The sequence below is a fragment of the Equus quagga genome, chromosome 11 (genome assembly GCF_021613505.1).
Source record: "Equus quagga isolate Etosha38 chromosome 11, UCLA_HA_Equagga_1.0, whole genome shotgun sequence".
Lineage (NCBI taxonomy): Eukaryota > Metazoa > Chordata > Mammalia > Perissodactyla > Equidae > Equus > Equus quagga.
The window spans coordinates 115,785,760-115,804,011 of NC_060277.1; the positions used below are offsets into that span (position 1 = coordinate 115,785,760).

Consider the following 18,252-nt stretch of genomic DNA (forward strand, 5'->3'; position numbering starts at 1 on the left):
CCTCATCTCAAAGCCTACAGCCCGCGAGATGAGCACTCCAGAAACCAGTGATAGCGTTTTGCCTTTTTATTTTAGAAAAAAAGCATTTCAGATGTAACCATTTAAAAGCCTAACTTTGACATTTTTAAATGACCACATCCCCAAACTAAGGGCTAGGGCTGGTTGGTAGCCACCGCTGAGAAAGGAGAGGATCTCATTTTTCTCAAGTTCCCTAGAAATGCTGTCCTTACTCTCACCCAGGGGGCCTCAGACGCCTGCATCTGGGACACATTCTGGTTATACCAGGCCTTTCCCAGGGGCACAGCCTCCTGGGTCCCCACTCAGAGGTTCTCTGAGCACAGGCTACACCTTAGAGGGACCTGCCTTCAAAGAAAGCCATCTCCACTCAGGACCAAACCAGCAGGGCAGGTGCGGGTTAGCTGGCTGATGCCCAGCTTCCATGGGGGTGGCTGCAGCCGTCAGGGCCCTGCTGAAGGGCAGCCATGAGCCAGCCCATTCCTGCAGCACACAAACAGGCCCAGCCTCCAGGCCTTCCCCGGGTTCCAGAGAAGCTGGGAGTCAGATTTCTAAAGCAGAGATCCTGGTTTTTAAGCACTGCATGAGGCAAGAAGAAATAAGCTCTTCTCTTGCCAAGCAGCCTCTGCCCAGGCTGAGGGCAGAGAGTGGAGAGCGTGCTCCCCATGAGGGCCCAGCTGTAATCCAAGATGGATCCAAGACGAGCCATCTAGGTAGAGTGGTCTGTGCATTGGGGAGGCCTCAGGAGTGGCTGCGGCGCACACAGCCAGGTGGGCCCCTTGGCATCTGCCCTGTGTGCTGGCAGCCTGGGGGCAAGTACCTCACTTCAGACCAGTGAGGACATCCGTCAGGGAGGGGATGCTGCGTGGGGAAGGAGATGCTGGGATTCCTGGGGACAACACGCCCACATCAGAGCCTAACCCAGCCGCTGGCCCCACAGGCACCTGCTCTAGCCTTGCTGTAACCTGCGAGCTGAGTTCCTGTGGGATCCGGTGCTTGCAAACCTCCCTCCCCACTGAGTGCTCAGTCTCAGTGAAGGAATGCCCACCCTGGGCGACTGGGGCGTCCTTGTCATTTCAGAGGCTCAAGCCCCACATGGCTGGTGAGCTGTGGGGTGGGTCTGTCTAGACTGGGCCACGCCACCCATCACCCTCACAAGCCACACTGCCCAGGCCAGGGCCATCTGATTCCAAGAGGCAGATCCAAGGCCCATGGCTTCCTGGACACCTTGGAGCCTGCAGAGAAGGTCCAGCCTGTGGTTTTGCTCAGAGGGCAGAAGCAAGCAGCAGGAACGGCTGAGGGTCCCACCCTGGGGCTTCCAGGGACACAGGCAGACACTGAGGAGAAGACTCGCCTGCAGCCCATCAGGCCTGCTGAGGTGCCATCAGAATCAAGGCCGGGAGCTCCATGGGTGTCAGCTCTGGCTCTTGGGGCCATCGGCCTCACTGTCGCTGCTCTGAGACAGCTCCACGGGACTCTCAAGACGGTGCAGCTCCAGGAAGGCGGTGATGAGCTTGGCAATGGCTTCCACGTCACTGGGCCGGGCCAGCACCAGGAGGAAGGGCTGGTTACCGTGGTAGAGGTGACAGCCACCCCACAACCAGGAAGACTGCGTTAGTCTCATCCTGGACCACCCACCTCCAGCACCCTTAGGGCTCCCCACCAGGACCCAGCACCTTCTGTCCTGATCCCCACCTCACCCGACCCCAGCCCAGCCCTATGTCCCCACAGGGGTGGGGTCCCCTGACGTCCCTGGCCCCACATGGGGACCTGAGTCCCTGTCCTCTCTCTGTCCCTGTGAGGACCCTCAACATTCCCACAGTGGCGGCAGCAGGCCTGCCCCCCAGCCTGCGCCTCCTCCCCCAGGATCCTCCAAGTCCTTTCCCCGTGCCCTGCCGTGCTGGGTGGTCCACTGTGAGGGCCACCTGATGGGCGAGAGGCGCAGGCAGGCTGCTGCAGCCAATCGAGTCACCTGTCCTCGGCCTACCTGCGGTGGCCCATGACAGCGCTCTGGGTGAGGGGGTGGGAGAAGCCTGTTGCAAACCGCAGCACTACCACGTAGCCCTTCCCGAAGTAGCGGACCTTTTCCTCCTCCACATTCACGTCCCGGATGTCATTCAGCAGGACCACCACTGTGGGCGGGGGCCGGTCAGTGGCAGTGTCCCTTGCCCACCCTGCCCCTCCCACCTGTGTGCTGGACGCAGTCACTTCAGGGCCACTCTGCACAAGACCATATCACGCTTGCCATGAAGCAGAAAGCGTCTGTCACTCTGTGCCTGAGGATGGACCCCAGAAAACAGCCGAGACCCTGACCTTAGATGTCAGAGGTCAGTGACCACAGTGCAGGGTTGTGTGGCTGCCGGTTAAAGTCCAGTCTAGGTAAGAAAGAACATCCAGTGGACCCATCACCACCTTGAAAAACCAGCCCATTCTCTCACAGGCAGTCTAACATGCAGCTGAGCACGATGCTGCCCATCTTTCTGCTTCGTTTTCTCCAACTTTTGAAAAATGCTTTCCTGGTCCCTAGTGGCTGGTCACTGAGGTGGGGGCTGCCCAGCAATTCTCTTTGGGCCAGGGCATGTCCATGAGGCGGGACATAACTCTGGTCACTGAGCAGCCAGCTGGATCCAGCCCATTTTCAGACCTCAAGCCCAGTCCCCACCATCACACATAAGACACTCGCTGCCCTCTGTCCAGCTTGGAGTAACCAGCCTCCTGACGCCCACCATGCCCCATGTCCTGGTCACTCCCCACGCCTGACCTTGGTCATGGCCTGCTCTGGAAAGAGTCAGCAACTTCTTGTACAAGCTGAACGTCTTCAGCACGACCTTCCCAGTGCTCTTGTTGAAGATAGCTTCCTGGAAAACCAGCAGAACGTGGTCACTCAGCTGCTGGCCTCTCTGTGCACAAGCTGACCACACACAGACCTCCAGAGAGGGGCCCAGGCTCGCTGACTACGTCCCCACCCTCGCCAGAGCAGACAGTCAGGAAGGGGGTGGCCCCTCATCCTCCCCACCCACCCCAGTCAGGACCCTCAAGTGCTGCTCCACCAGAGCCAAACCCCTGCAGCCAGGCCCTCTCGGCCGGGGAAACAGGCTGTAAAGAGAAAGCCTGGCATCAAGGCACACGCTCCCTCCTCTTTGTGAGTGAAGACGAAGTAAGTACAAAGGCCAAGGTCACCAAACAAGGGGATGGAGGTGAGAGGATGGAGAGCAGCACTGGGCCAGGTGGCTCAAAGGACTCACGAAGCGGGGGCCAGGGGAGGGTGCCAGCCTTCTACCCAATTCTTTTACCCAAGAATTTGGGTAAAGCAGTCACGAAGAGCTAGGAGAAAAACAACTTCAGAGCACTCCTTGGCCCAGGAATGGTCACAGCCAGGCAACGTCCTGGGGGTCGAGTCCAGCCAACCAGAAACCACTAAGTTAAAGTTTCAGGACAATGGCATTAGGTCCCCGGGACCTTCTTCCTGCTGTGATTCCCATTGCAGGGAAACCTGGGAACGGAACACCCGAGCACCTTCACCTGTGGTGGCCTTACCTCCCAGTCCTCTAGGTTCTGCACGGCCACGAACAGGCAGCCTGTGACATAGAAGAGCTTCCAGCCCAGACTGTCTGGGGAGCAAACACAGGAGGCAGCTGGGTGAGGGATAGCAGCAGAGGGGCAGAGGCCAACGTGCCCACGGGGGGTCCCCCCTCCCCAGCACGGCAGCTTCCCACACACTGGGCAAAGTGACATCTGGGGCCCAGCTGACTGCCCATGCCTGCAAGGAACCCCCTCATGGGGCACCCCTCCCTGCCTCTGGCACTGCTGGCCTCGCCTGTCACTCAGGACCACACGAGATATGCTCTGCCATCTCTGCCCGCAGCCCTCCTTCTGGGTGTCTACTCAAGACAGGTAGCTGGGGCTGACTGGTCTCTGCCAATGATGGCATGCTCTGCGATGGTGGAGAGGTGGCAATGCTTACAGGGAATGGCTGAAAGCGCAGCTCATCCCCTGCCACGGAACCTTAGCAAACATGACAGAGCACCTTTCTGAAGAGTATTTTACGACACGAGAGAATATTCGAGATATAGTAAGTGACAGAGGCTGCAAGGGATGAGCACATGAGGAAGAATACACCAGCTCACAGAGGTGGGGCAGCTGCGAACCATCAGGAGGCAGAGGCGCCAGTGATCCCAAAGCCCATGCCTTGATGGGTCACAAATGACAAGTTTCCCTTCTTTTCTCTATTTTCAAAACAGCTGAGGAGGTTACTGGGGGAAGATGATGCACCTTACCTCCACTGTAGTAGGCAGCAGCCAGGCCAATGGACAAGATGCCTGCAAAGAGAAAGGGGGCACCTTCCTACTGGGCCACTGCCAGCTCAGGGCCCACCTCCTCCCAGGAGCCCTGGGCAAGCAGGCCCTTCCCACTGCCAAGGATGGCTGGGGTGGGGAGCAGGAGAAGAGAATACTATCAGGCTCAGAAATGGGGGAAACAGCCAGGAGGTTCGTTCAGAAACATGGTATATGCCATTCCCAGTATTCACTGGATACATCGGACTACACGGCTCCAGAGCTGACTGGGGAACCAGACAGAGAAGCCTGACGTGCATTTTACCCCAAAAGCACGTGTTGTGGAATGAAGATAAGACTCTATGTAAAGAATCACAACACAGCACGTGAGGTGGAACGGGAAGGAGGCCACGTGCAGGGTCACGGGGAAGAACAACAGAGGCTGCTGGAGGCACAGTGACCCCTCTCCTCACGTCACTGGTCCAACCAACACAGGGCAGCTGCCCAGAGTGCAGGACCCTCCGTGGACAGCGACCTTCCCCCACTTACTCCTCCCTGAGGAAGAGGCAAAATGGACTGCACCACTGTGTGGGCCTGCGAGATGAATCACTGACACCTGCGACCAGGTGTATGAAAGCAAGTAAAAAGAGAAATAAAGGGAGCTCAGAAGAGCAAGCAGATCATTAATGAGAGGATGTTAAGTGGTGAACACACACAAAAGAGACTCGTATCATCTGTAAAAGCAGGATAAGACCTAGGAGGATGCAAAGAAATAAAACAGTTGCTACATTTGGGGGCAGTAAAACAAAGGAAGAAAACTCGAGTTTCATTTTCATCCTTTTTTGAAGTTAGATTTTTAATTTTGGGAGTAATATGGAAATCCTTACCAACCAGCAGGGACCAGGACCTGATGCCCGGAGCCCTCTTCAGATGGAGGCAGGAGCTGGTGCGCGTCTCCACCTGCATGTACATCCCTGGAACGTTCCAGCACCACTCTCAACAGGAGACCCAGGGGGGCTGGGGAAGGGCAAACAGAAACAGCTGGAGCCCTAGAGCCGGTGCCCACAGACAAGCAGCCAGCTCCTCATCAGGACGGGAAGCCGGGGCTGGCCAACCAGCGAGGCCCACACAGGCTGTGCTGACCGCAGTCTCTGTGGTGGGGCCAGTCACTCAATCCCCCAGGGACCGTTCCTCTGTGAGGAAGGCCCTTCCCTGCTCAGCCTGACTGCACCGGCGCCACCGCCCTGCTCAGACTCGCAGAGCGGCAACAAGCGCTCGCTCACCGCCTGTCTTACCTGGAAACCTCAGTCTCCCAGAGACCGTTAGTCCCCAGCAGCCTTCAAGCTTCCGGCACCCTACCAGAACCTACCAGGACGCCCTCATTTCCCTGTGCTGGCCTCCGCCAAGAAAGGGAACTGAAAGTCTCATGGTGGCGTGAGTCTGTACTGGCCCGGGCAGAGAAAGCCAGCATTGCGGTCTCCGCCAGCTGCTGAGACAGCAGGCCACACCCGGCGGAGGGTCCAGGAGGCCCTGGAGCATCGCTGCACGAACCAGTCACCGAGGGGACTGACCTCCACATGGAGAGTCCCGCCCTGCACCGCAAAACCCGAAACGCAGGCTCCAGGGACCCCGTTCTGGGAGCTTTTCAGATATGCCCTGTAAAGTCAGACTTCTAACACAAATGGTGGATTCAAACCACACACAGGAATCCTGGGACTTGGTCCGTCACCCGGCTCCCTCCCCGACGTCACTCATCTCTGTCTCCACGCGCGTCCAAGCTGTCCGCGCGGGCGAGGTCACGCCGGGCACAGGCCTGGGCGAGGGGCGCCGGCCTGCGGCGGACTCGCCCGACCCCTCCGGCCGCCCTGCCCGCCCTGGCCCTCCGCGTCACCGGCCGGGCGCCAAACTCGCGGCCCCAGGACGACCCGGGCCAAGTCTCCACACCACGCTCCCGAAGGGCGGGGCTCAGGCCCGGAGCCCCCAGCCCGCCGCCCCCCCCGCCCGGAGGGCGGCACGGCCCCGGGCGCCTACCGACGACGCTACTCGGCGGGCGCGGGCCCGAGCGCGGGCAGGGCGGGAGGTCGGGGCTGCAGGAGGCGGAGGAGGCCGCCGACTTCCGGGGTCGGGGGCGGGACGGCTGACTTCCGGGGGCGGGGGCGGGGCATCGTCCAAAGGGCTGGACTCTGGCGGCGAGAACGCAGGGAAGGGGGCGGGGAGAACACCAACTTCCGGGGGCGGGTGGGCGGCACCTCCCAAATAGGGAGGGTTCCCGGGAAGTTTCGGCAGTGCAGGTGCGGGCGATTTCCCTGCGGTCCGGTGAGTCGTAGCTAGTCCCCTCCAAGTTCCAGACGTCAGCCCGGGCTGGTCGGTCGTAGCCTTGGGAGTGGTGGTCACGCCTGGTTTCTTCCTATTCTTAGATTCTTTGTAGTCCCGTGTACTTCGTACTGGCCAATCCCTTCTTGCCCCGATCCCCGGTTACGTTTAATAGTTCTTTGTGTTAAACTCTGTTCAGTTACTGTGTGGTTTCTCTTTCTGTGGACCCTGTCGAATACATATACCCGCACAGTGGCGTGTTATGCAGCTATGAAAACGGAATGAGGAATATCTCTGTGTATTACTATGGAGTCGTCTGCAGCGTTTATTGAGTGAAAAAAGGACGGAAAAAAGTGTGTACGGATACTATAGTTAAGAAAGGTGCAAATATATAAATATGGTTTGAAATATATAAAATGTAGTGGTTTTGTTACGCATAACAGAGTTAACGCTGTTAGTCTGAGACTTTTTATGTGTGTAATGTGAGACAATACAAGTGAGTATATTATATTATGTAGGTGCCTCTGGGAATCAGGAATTTCAGCATGAGAGGATGGAGTCACAGGTTTAAGATGAAAGAGGTTAATAAATTAGAACCCTGCATTCCTGGATTTGAATTAGAACGACCAGTGTGAATTCATAATGTATTTTGTCTGTAAAATGTACGTATTTCCCAATGCTGTCCACTGAAAAGTCCTAGAAACAATGACCAATCCAGTAGCAATGAGCAATTCTAGTACCCATTTTCTGTTTTTTAAATACCATTTACTACTAAAAGCTTCTTAGAGAAAAGACTTCATTTCAGGTCTGAAGCAAGAAATGTACAAGGATATGTATCGAAAAGCAAAGACACTATTAGCGTCTTGTCAAAAAATTTAGGAGCCTAACTGAAGAGAATCTCATTGCCAAAAAAAGAAAGAAAAAGGATTTGCGCATCAATAAGAACAATAATTTAAATGAACTGAAAATCCTCAGGGGTTTAAGTCCATAATTCATAATATGTTTTTAAATTCTTTGTTCACTTTTGGAGGATGTTGAGAAACAAACTTGGACTTTTTGACCAGTTAATGAAGGGAAGAAATCAAGCATTTATCTTGCCTTTCTTTATAAAATTTACAACAGAGTAATCAAATAGTGGGTGAGAGGAATTTCTCATTATAGAAGTATTCCTGCTAATAATAAATGAAGAAGAAATGGTAGGATTAAAATACCCTAAAAAATGAATGGATCTGGCAATGTCATCAATGGCTGTTAATTAACATCACAAAAAGGACAGTAAGATAGTAGAACCTCCTGATGGAATTATACAACACCATGAAATGGTCCTTCCAAAAAAAGTTAAGCTGTGATCAAACCACTGGACTGTTGTAACTACACTTTACTGAAAATTCGGAGGACAAGGGTATACTAGAGGGTTCCGCAAGGATGCTGTCAGCAACTGCCAGAAAGCCTGCAGACAAACAACCTGATTTCTGTATGATGATATGCAAGAAGAAAGAGAGGGATGTGCATGGAAACTACAGATTAAAACAAAAACAAAAACCGTAAGATTGGGAACTCTGTGTACTATCTTATCAACTTCTAAGTGAGCCTCAAGTTATTTGAAAACAAGTGTTTTTAAAAAGAGAGACTTAAGAAACACAGGCCAACTGCAATACAGTCTGATAAACACATTGGACCTTATTTAGATCCTGATTTAAACTAAAAAACCCGGACAAGATGATTGGAGAAACCTCGACACTAAGTACCTACAAAGCCAAGTACCTGACGGTTACTGTAACTGTTCAATGAGAACATGATTACCTTTTGACCTTTTTCCCAACACAGACACAAATGGAAAGAAGTTAACCTTGTTAATTTGCTGTTTTCTTGTTGAATCTGAGGGGTGACTCAAGGGTCACAAGGATTTATGAGCTTATTTTGTGGGAAAAAAAGAATGCTTTCCAGGAAGTTACCATCACCAGATAACCAGGCCTCAGCTGCAGTTGACAACCAGAAGTCTGACTGCCCAAGGGCTTAGCTGGAGTAAAAGAAACATGGATTTACCCTTTGTTTCTCTGAAACTTGTCTTCCCAAGCTCCTTAGCTCTATAAAATCCCCTGCTTTCTTTTTCTAAGGCAGATTTGAGAGAACCTATCCTCACACCTCGTTTTGACCAATTTGAATAAAGCTTTCTCTATCTCCAAGCACCAATGTCTCAGTGACTGGGTTATTGCACTTCAGGGAATCACAAACTTGAGATTCAGTGGTTCTGTATCACACATTTGGTGAAATTAATTGTAATCTGCTTTTCTCACATGATAATGGTATAGTGGTTATAACACATTAACAAAAAATACATACATATGACAACCTAAAATTATCCTCTTATTCATGCTGAAAATTGAAGATATTTTCTGAGAGGTGCTGACACAGATTTGAGTAATGCAGAGTTAATCTGGCAGCCAGTTAAGACTTCCTGAATCGAACTGATGCATTTGTAAAAACCTCTATGAACCCAAAGCTCTGTAAGTAAAAAAAAGGAAAAAAATCTGAAGACCACAGTGAAGTTCTGGCCCCTGGAATACCCTTAAATGTTTCATTGACCTCTGTCATTGGGGTTAGGAGGGAGAACAAAGGGTCTATTCCTGCGATTCCTGAGAACTTCTGGTGTTCCATAAAGATAAAGTCACCCACAAATTGCTTTTCTTAGTTCCACTCAACTCTTCCAGGCAAGTCTCCCATTTTTGATTGTCCTGTAATGAGCATGCTCTGATGCTAGAAAATGTTTATAATTAACAGAGCTCAGCCTTCGCGTTTCAATTGACCCTACACGTGGTATCAGTTCCTTCGGGAAACGCTTATTCTGTCTGTAAAGTGTTAGGGCCGGGTAAGAGGTGGGACCGGACGGCAACGTCCGCGACACCCACTTCACACCCGCCCTCGTGCTCTCGGCGCGCCACGTGGGCCCGGGTCCCACACGCGTGCGCACTGCCGCCTCGCCCGGCCTACGTGACACGCCTCGGGACGGCAATGGCGGCGGGCCGGAGAGGCGCTGTCTCCGCCGGCCTGAACAGGGAGGGAGACGCGTGTCCGGCCCCGAGCTGACGGGCTCGAGATCCCCGGAACGACCCCGGCTCGCCCCCTTCGGGACCACCCTCTCGCTCGCTCTGCGAGGCCGGCAGATCTCCACGAAAAGCCGCCCGGCTTCCGCGGCGTCGGGACGAGGCGGTCCACGCTCCGCCCCCACGCGCTCCGATTGGCTCCGGGGCCCGGCGCGCCCCTTCTCGGTCCTCCCATTGGCCTAGGCAGAGCCGTGCAGGGTGGAGCCGCACCGCCTTCCGCGCGCTCCTATTGGCTCAGGGGTGTGGCTTGCCCGTTCGCGGCGCTCTCATTGGCCGAGGGGAGATGCTGGGGGTGGGGCCGCGCCGGGGCGACGACAACAAAGGGCGGCGGGCAGCGGGCGGCGGTGACCGCGTCTCCCGTGCTTCCTTCAGCGCGCGTCCCGGTTCCCGCCCGCCCAGCTCCAGATGAAGTGTGAGCACTGCACGCGGAAGGTGAGCCCCTACGTCCCAGCCGGCGCCGGGGGTCGGTCTGGCCGGGATCGGGGCTGCTGGGGGTTCGGTCCGGCCGGGGGCCAGGGTCAGGGTCCCGGGGCTGGGGTCAGGGGTCGCGGCCGAGGTCGGGGGCTCGGGGTTGCGTGGTGCCTGCCCTCGGAGCCTGGTCCCCGGAGCTCGCGGTCGGGAGCGTGGGCGGGCGCTGGGGGCGCACCGCAGTCGTGGGCCGGGTCCGCAGCTCGAGGGCCCCTCCGTCGGCACCGCTTCGCTGACCGGAAACCTCGGGGCTCTCGGACTCGGTCCTGTGTCCACCAGCGCCAGAGGCGGCTCGATGGGTGGAGGAGGGCCGCAGCGGGGTGGTCTACTCGAGACGAGCCGCGGCGCGCACGCCAGCCGCTCCTCCCGGGTGTGCGGCGCTCCTGCGGCCGGGTCACCTTTCCGGCTGCCCTCGAGCTAACGGTGTCCTCGGGTGCGGACTGGCCTTTCTACTCCTCAGTGCGCTTGTCCAGCCTTTCAAAATATTCTTGAAGCAAAAAAAAAAAAGCCGGAAGAGGTAATCTATCTCTGTTACCACTCAGGGCTGTCACAGCAAACACCATTCTCCATGTGAACGCTTGATACAATGCTCAGAAAAGTTTTTGAGGGTTTTTATACTTTCCGGGAACTTACATACCTGTGGTGACAAAACAGTGCTGAAGTGTGGGAAGGCAACGGGCAGGTCCTCTCCACGCGGGTAACCGGGCTGACTGTGATAGCCTTCCACCCTTGTTTCCAGGCTGTGATAACAACCGTGTAGTGCGTGCACAGGGGGGGTTGTTTGTTTTTCCAAAAGTGGGATCATAGCATAAATATTCCATCGCTTGTTCTTTTTGGCTTAACATGGTACAGAAGATAACTTTTCAGAGCATTACATATAATTCTGGTTCACTGTGTTTTCAGTATAGATGTGTCCAGGTAGTAGAGCATTAATTTACCTGTTGATGGAAGGACACATTGCTTCTAGTTTTAACTTGCAAACAGTTCAGATATGGGGGGCGCGGGTGTCTCCACAAGTACAGGTGCTTATATTTCTGTAGAAGTGATTCCTAGACATAGTTAATTGGTCGGAGAGTATGTACATTTTGTTAATTGAGAAAGTCAGATTAAAAGTTGTTCTTTCACGTGTTCCTTTGCCTTTTCAAGGAATGTAGTAAAAAAACAAAAACCGATGACCAAGAGAATGCATCAGTCGATGTACTGAGTCCGGCCCAGGAGAATGGAGAGGCAAGTAGATTTTTCAGTTCTGTATCAGCCCAAAGTAAATGGCTGTTGCTGTTTTTCTCCTCTTTGCGGGCTCACGTCACCGTTCACATCATTGCTCTGAGAAAGAAGTGAGAGAGCAAAGGCTAAAGCAGTGCCCCTGTCAGGGGCCAGACACATGCAGGTCAGTCGGTCAAAGGCACACAACCTTCCTTCAGGGTAAGCTTGGTCATTTATTAGAAATAGTGGTGTAATATTTAAATCTACAGTTTGTTTTTAATGAAAAGTCCATTCTAGCTTACTTCCTGAACTTTTAAATCCTCCTTAGCCAGCAGTGGTGGTTTTTGTTTATTGGGTACATACCTTGAACTGGGCACTAGAGCAAGTGCTTTCTACGTGTGATCTCATTTCGTGCTCAGAACAAGCATTTCAAGTCAGCCCTCCTGTTGTCCCCGTTTTACAGAGAGGAGGGTGTGGTGGGGGGAGGTTAAAGTCCCTTCTTCCCTTACCAGGCAGTAGTACTGATTTTACAAATGGGAAATTGGCAAGTCGCAAGTTTTCTCTTTGTTTTAGTCCTAATGTGACACTTAGCCTGACAGGCATTGATTGGGTTCCCTGGTGTACCGGCACTGCTCTGCGCCCTAGCAACTGCAGGGCTTAGCAAGCGAGCCACAGGGGACGAGACCAGCACCCAGGGCGACTGGGGCCTCCCATGCCTGCCTTCTGGCTGCAGCGTTTTGGCTGGACACCTAATCCTGGGAGCACCGGGTTTCTTATCAGTGACACAGGGAGTTGGGTTACTTCCCTCCCAGGGCTGTGGTGACAGCAAGATAACGTGTGTACACTGCCTAAGTGGGCACCCTGCCAGCACAGTGGGTGGACATCCTGTTAGGATGAGCAGGTCAGGGAAGAGACTCCTGGAGTGGGCCCTGAGGGGTGGTGAGAGTGGAGGGTGCACAGGGAGGGTTGGTGGGAGCCCCTGAGGCTGTCTGGCCAAGGAGATAGAGCAGATATATGCTTCAGGGCAGGTGACAGAGGCAGCCGGCTTAAGCTGGCTGGAGCAGGGGGAGAATGGAAGGGAACCACTTGGGAGACAGAGAGTGTTGGGGGCGTCTGGGGGGGCAGTCAGAGTGGCAGTAGCAGGAAAGAGGGTTCAGTGCACTTTGAGCTCCGTTGACACTGAGCTTTTCAGGGTGTCTGTCTGGAGCTTGGGAGGGAGAGAGCTCCGCTGGAAGCAGAGCTTGGAGAAGTGCTGGGGGGAGGCGGGTGGTGGCAGCCAGGCAGCTGCTCTGGGAAGTGAGGCTGATTGGAGAGAAGGGGCGGTGGGCAGGCTTTTGCAGCATGGGTGTCTGGAGGAAGCAGGAGGAGAAAGAGGAAGGAACGCGAGGGGTGAGAGCCTGCAGAAGAAAGGGCCAGGTGGTGCACAGCAGGCCTGGAGGAAGCCCAGCTGGGTGCAGCTGCACAGAGTGGATGTGGGCATTCTGCAGGGGCAGTGAAGGCAGCATTCTCAGTGCAGCGCAACAGTATCTGTTAGGCACCAGGTGTGTGCCAGGCCACGTGCTCCCGACCCTTGGAGCGGCAGCTCTGGCCCCACCTGGGAACTTGTTAGAAGGGCAGATTTGGGGGCTGGCCCATTGCCGAGTGGTTAAGTTCACGTGCTCCACTTTGGTGGCCTGAGATTTCCAGGATTTTGCAGGTTCGAATCCTGGGTGCACATGTGGCACCGCTCATCAGGCCATGCTGGCATGGCGTCCCACATAGCACAACCAGAAAGACCTATAACTAGAATATACAATTATGTACTAGCGGGCTTTGGGGAGAAGAAGAAAAAACCAAACAAAAAGAGATTGGCAACAGATGTTAGCTCAGGTGCCAGTCTTTTTTAAAAGAAAAAGAAGTGCAAATTCTTGGGCCCGATTCACATGTCCTGAAGGTGCATCTGCAATGGAGTGAGATCCCAGGGTGAGCGCTGCACAGTGACACTCTGGCATGTGGGGAGGAGGGAGGTGACAGTATGTGCTCCTGTTCAGAGGTGCTATGGACAGGAAGGCCCACCCAGAGCCACCTCTTACCAAATCATATATGAAAGAAAAACAAATGCACACCGGTCAGGAGCTTTCATCAGTTTGTTGAAATGGCTCCAGTAGGCTTCAGAATGTTCATACGTTTATCCACCAAATATTTGTTGACCACTGTCAGTATGTGGGGCCTTCTGGAGGTGCTGAGAAACAAGACAAGGATCGCACCCTCAGAGCTGGCATTCTCTCCGAGGAGACGCCACACATAAGTTCCAGGTGGTGCCTGGTGCTGTTGCAGTAGGTGAGGGCCAAGAGGGGAGCCCAGGCATTTACTACAGAGGCCAGTGCAGCTGGAAGTGAGAGCCAGGCAGAGTGACGGGCCAAGGGCCGCAGGCTGTCGGGGACCTCTGAGCAGAGGAGGTGTGGCTTGTGTTCTGGCAGATCTCCGCCACTGAGGGAAGGTGGCTGCAGCAGGGGAGTAGGGCACAGGTGCTAGTCAGGAGAGGACAGGATGCCAAGGTTTGTAGTCTGAGTATCCACGTGAGCTGAGTCACTTTTACTGAGACGCAGGCTTGGGCATCCACAGCTCAGTTCTGGGTGGTGTGAGGACCCTGTTGCCCGTGGAGTGCCAGAACCAGTGGTGAACTAGGCCAGTTTTGAGCCTTGCGGGGAGGCCAGCTGTAGGCTTCCATGGGGAGCCATGGGACTGAGGGAGCTCATCCAGGTTGTGCTAAGCAGGCGAGAGCAGGAGCCCCCAGAGGCAACAGAGGAGGGGATGTAGGGAGGAGGAGAAGGACTGAGCCAGTTCCCAGGACACGGGAATTTGGTTTTCCTCCTACCACATGACCGTGCTGGCCTGCTTCCACCCTGCATTGTCATCTTTGTGACTACCTGATAGCGTGGACTGAAACTCACACCCTGTGTCCATCCAGCACCTGGAGTGCCAGGCCAGGCCCCCAGATCATTGCAGTTTCCTATGTAGCATTTATGCTGTTACTCCTTAAAGAAGTGCATGTTAAAGAGTTTTTGGGGGCTGGCCCCATGGCCAAGTGGTTAAGTTCACGCACTCTGTTTCGGCGGCCCAGGGTTTCACTGGTTCAGATCCTGGGCGCGGACATGGCAGTGCTCATCAAGCCACGCTGAGGCAGCGTCCCACAGAGCTCAACTAGAAGAACCTACAACTGTGTACGGGGCGGGGATGCTTTGGGGAGAAAGACAAAAAAGGAAGATCGGCAACAGATGTTAGCTCAGGGCCAGTCTTTAAAAAAAAAAGTTTTTGTTCAAGAATCAGGCCAAATCATCTTTCTTTTGTAGAAAGGAGAATTCCATAAGTTGGCTGATGCCAAGATATTTCTGAGCGACTGCCTGGCGTGTGACAGCTGTGTGACTGCAGAGGAAGGAGTCCAGGTTTCCCAGCAGAATGCAAAGGACTTCTTCCGCGTTCTGAACCTTAATAAGGTATGGTGGCCTGGGCGCTCGGTGGCACTGTGGCTGGGGGAGGCAGGTGGAGGTCAAGCTGAGGCACAGTAGCCTCTGCTGGGACAGCGGGTGTGCATCTTGGCCCTGGCGCACTGTGTCCCCTGCCAGAGTCAACCCTGCCCAGAGCCCTTCCCCATCGGAACCAGAGTCATGCTCCCTCGCTGATGGGCCACAGCTTGGCTGGCACCACTGACTAGGCTCCCCTGGCTTGGGGAGGCCTCCCCCCTGCCCGAGGTCACGGGATGTTACCAGGGCTGAGCTGACACAATTCTGCCCTTGGGGCGTCCTCAGAGGCTGGGGCAAGGTTAGGCACCTTCGGCTTGTCCATGCAGACCTCCTCACAGAACTACTCAGTCTTGCATGGCTTCCAGCAACGGCTTTCCTAAAGGGAAAGAAAGGGAAGGTGAAGGCAGATGAGGCTGAAGAGCGAACCTCGGTTTGCCCTTGCTCTCTCCCCGCTTCCCAGCCAGTGTCCCAAGCCCCACTCTGCACAGCGCGGCAGAGCTCTGACCCCCACAGCCTTGTAGGTGCTGCATGAAGCCCGCATTGCTGTCTAGGTACTATGTGGTGTGCCAGGACAAGGCAGAGTCCCTGAGAGAGGCTGGTTTACGTGAGTGTCAGGATAGAACCAAGCGGTCTTCTCAGTGTTTGCCACCCACTCCTGTGGCACATTCCTGGGTACGTCATCCAGCATTTTTCTGTCAGAACTTCAGATAGAAATATGTATCTTTCTCTTGTCAGCGTTAATTGTGTCTGAGTGTGTCCTTCCTGGTGTGTGAGTAGCTGGGCGGTCCATGAGCAAGGAGCAGGATGAAAGCTGAAGCAGGAGACCCTCACCTGTCGGTCACGATTACTGTGCACACTGTGAACGCCCATCACCACCTGCTCACCCTTGTCCTCCTGGAACAAAATATTTTTAGCTGTTTTTACTAGATTCAACAAAGTCAGCTAAATTATAACACAACTTCCTACCGCAGACTTCTCATTTTGTACTGTCAATAGTTTATGCCTGAATGCCCTCAAAGTGGCTGTTTCCCTTTATACCCCCACAAGTGATGGGTGAGAATACCCGTGTCCAGCCATCCTGACCACACTTGATAATCAAATTCACAATATTTTTCCAATCTGATGGGTAGAAAGTACCTCATTTGTATTTTCCTGATTGTTAGTGAGACTGAAGCTCTTTGACGTGTTCATTGATATTTTACATTTTACGCTGCCTGTTTGTAGTCTATATTAGTTCAAAATTGCATTCAGCTGCTGGTAACAAAACCCTGGCCTTAGGCGTTTAACAACTTGGAGGGTTATTCCGTCACATGGAGCAGTCCAGGGGTAAGCTGGCCCGGGAGGCTGCCCAGGGCCTGGACTCCTGCTGCCCTGCACAGCATCATCAGCCTCGAGCCGCACGCCCTGCAGGTATTTTCTCCCAGGCTCTCTCTTCTCTCCTAGGGTTTGTGTCTGTCGCCTGTCACACGTGAGTTATTTAATTTCGTGGAACTATGTAGAACTCCGTCTTTTCCTTAATAGTTTTTAATTTGTATTTTTAAAAGAAAGCCTTTCTTACTGTAAGACATGCAGTTTATATGTTTTATTTTAATGATTTTAAAGTTCTGTTTTTGAACACTCTGCAGTTTCTATTTTAGTATGGTGTGAGGTTAGAATTTATTTTTTTGCATTTGAAAAAGCCAGTTATCCCAACATCTTCCACTCTTCATTGATCTGAAATGCCACCTCTGTCATAAACCAGATTCCCAGAGACGTGACTCTATTTCTTGATTCTTTTATCTTCTCTTCGTGTTTTTTCTCTTCCTATGCTTGTACCACACTATTTTGATTGAAATTGTTCTGTATTGTGCCCTAATACCTGGTTGGGCCCATCTTTCTCTTGTTCTGCTTTTTCAAAATTTTCTTGGCTAATCTTACGTTATTCTATATGAATTGTGGAATTTTGACTGGAATTGTATTTACTTTATAGGTTAACTTGGAGGGAAATTATATTTTACCATATAGAGTCTTTTTTTTTTTGGATTGGCACCTGAGCTAACAACTGTTGCCAGTCTTCTTTTATTTTTTTCCTGCTTTATCTCCCCAAATCCTCCCCATACATAGTTGTATATCTTAGTTGCAGGTCCTTGTAGTTGTGGCATGTGGGACGCCGCCTCAGCATGGCCTGGTGAGGGGTGCCATGTCCGCGCCCAGGATCCAAACCGGCGAAACCCTGGGCCGCCGCAGTGGAGCGCACAAACTTAACCACTCAGCCACGGGGCCAGCCCCCTTATAGAGTCTTTTTATCCATGAATGTGGGCTGTCTCTCTAGTTATTGTGTGTGACCTGAAGGTCTGTAATTTTCCCCATAAGTGTTTGTGTCGGGTTATTCCTCAGTTCTCTGTATCTGTCATTTGTTTTTGATGTGATTGGGATTTTATTCTTGTTCTGTTACATACATTACATTTTATTTCACTGCATTCTATAGTGTTGACTGCTGTGGGTATGCGGAGAGCTATTGATTTCCATGTCTGTTTTGCATATGGTTATTTTGTAAACTTAATATTCTAATCGTTTCCTAGATAGTCTTAGGTTTTCTAGGTTTAGTGACTGCAAATAACAAATTTTATCTCTTCCAATCTGGATACCTTTTATTTCTTTTTCTGATTATATTGTCTAGGACCTTTTAAATCAATCTCAAGTAGCAGTGGTTTCAGACTTGTTTCAGACTTCAGTGAAAATGCTTATAAAGTTTTACTATTAAATACGTGTTTGCAGAAATATCTGGTAGATACCCATATCAGTCAGCATTTCAGCTGCAGATAATGGACATCCAGCTTAAACTGGCATAAACAATAAGGAAATGGTTATTTCATGAAACTGAAAGCTTACAAGTAAGAGGTTCTGGGGTGACTGAGAGGGCTGTCGTCAGGAAGAAAGCAGTTTCTGTTTCTCTGCCCTGCCACCCCCAGCTCTGGACTCAGGCTGGTCTCCTCCTGGTCACAAACTGGCTCCCTCAGAGCAGGTGACATTTGAGTGAGAATGCAGTGAGGAGTGGGCCCTGGAGGTACCCCAGGCAGGGCACCAGGCAGAGGGACAGGAAGCCCTGACTCTGGCTCCCTCAGAGCAGGTGACATTTGAGTGAGAATGCAGTGAGGAGTGGGCCCTGGAGGCATCCCAGGCAGGGCACCAGGCAGAGGGACAGGAAGCCCTGACTGGCTCCCTCAGAGCAGGTGACGTTTGAGTGAGAATGCAGTGAGGAGTGGGCCCTGGAGGCATCCCAGGCAGGGCACCAGGCAGAGGGACAGGAAGCCCTGACTCTGGCTCAGAGCAGGTGACGTTTGAGTGAGAATGCAGTGAGGAGTGGCCCTGGGCATATCCCAGGCAGGGCAC

At 53.1% G+C, this 18,252-nt stretch overlaps 2 protein-coding genes across 11 annotated transcripts in view; one reads left to right on the forward strand and one right to left on the reverse strand.

The window, feature by feature from the left end:
• Positions 1–51: 51 nt before the first annotated feature.
• Positions 52–6,441, reverse strand: LOC124246589 (cytochrome b-245 chaperone 1). Of its 7 annotated transcripts, none has more exons than XM_046674882.1 (7): positions 6,321–6,441; positions 5,177–5,306; positions 4,293–4,334; positions 3,553–3,626; positions 2,777–2,873; positions 2,003–2,147; positions 52–1,579 (listed from the first exon to the last, which is right to left on the reverse strand). In XM_046674882.1, the coding sequence occupies exons 2-7, from the start codon at positions 5,259–5,261 to the stop codon at positions 1,168–1,170; spliced, it is 855 nt and encodes a 284-aa protein (XP_046530838.1). In that variant the 5' UTR covers positions 5,262–5,306; positions 6,321–6,441; the 3' UTR covers positions 52–1,167. The 7 variants fall into 7 exon arrangements, with proteins under 7 accessions (XP_046530838.1, XP_046530842.1, XP_046530841.1 ...); XM_046674886.1 differs by lacking the exon at positions 6,321–6,441 and adding an exon at positions 5,993–6,289; XM_046674885.1 differs by lacking the exon at positions 6,321–6,441 and adding an exon at positions 5,861–6,289.
• Positions 6,442–9,997: 3,556 nt separating this feature from the next.
• The window catches only part of NARF (nuclear prelamin A recognition factor), a 26,919-nt gene continuing 18,664 nt past the window's right edge, over positions 9,998–18,252 (forward strand). For 3 of the 4 annotated variants that reach the window (XM_046676484.1, XM_046676486.1, XM_046676487.1), the window contains exons 1-3: positions 9,998–10,138; positions 11,321–11,401; positions 14,710–14,853. In XM_046676484.1, coding sequence (XP_046532440.1) covers positions 10,112–10,138; positions 11,321–11,401; positions 14,710–14,853 — 252 coding nt within the window. In that variant the 5' untranslated portion in view covers positions 9,998–10,111. The remainder of the gene's footprint in view (positions 10,139–11,320; positions 11,402–14,709; positions 14,854–18,252) is intronic. The other variant, XM_046676485.1, reaches the window with a different exon arrangement.

Excerpts from the sequence above, each read along its gene's own strand:
- LOC124246589 (XM_046674882.1), bottom strand. The coding sequence starts at position 5,261 with ATGTACATGCAGGTGGAGACGCGCACCAGCTCCTGCCTCCATCTGAAG. Across the intron at positions 2,148-2,776 it reads CAGAGCAGGCCATGACCAAG|TGGTGGTCCTGCTGAATGAC; the intron begins GTCAGGCGTGGG and ends CCCCGCCCACAG. Across the intron at positions 1,580-2,002 it reads GCTGTCATGGGCCACCGCAG|CCCTTCCTCCTGGTGCTGGC; the intron begins GTAGGCCGAGGA and ends CACGGTAACCAG.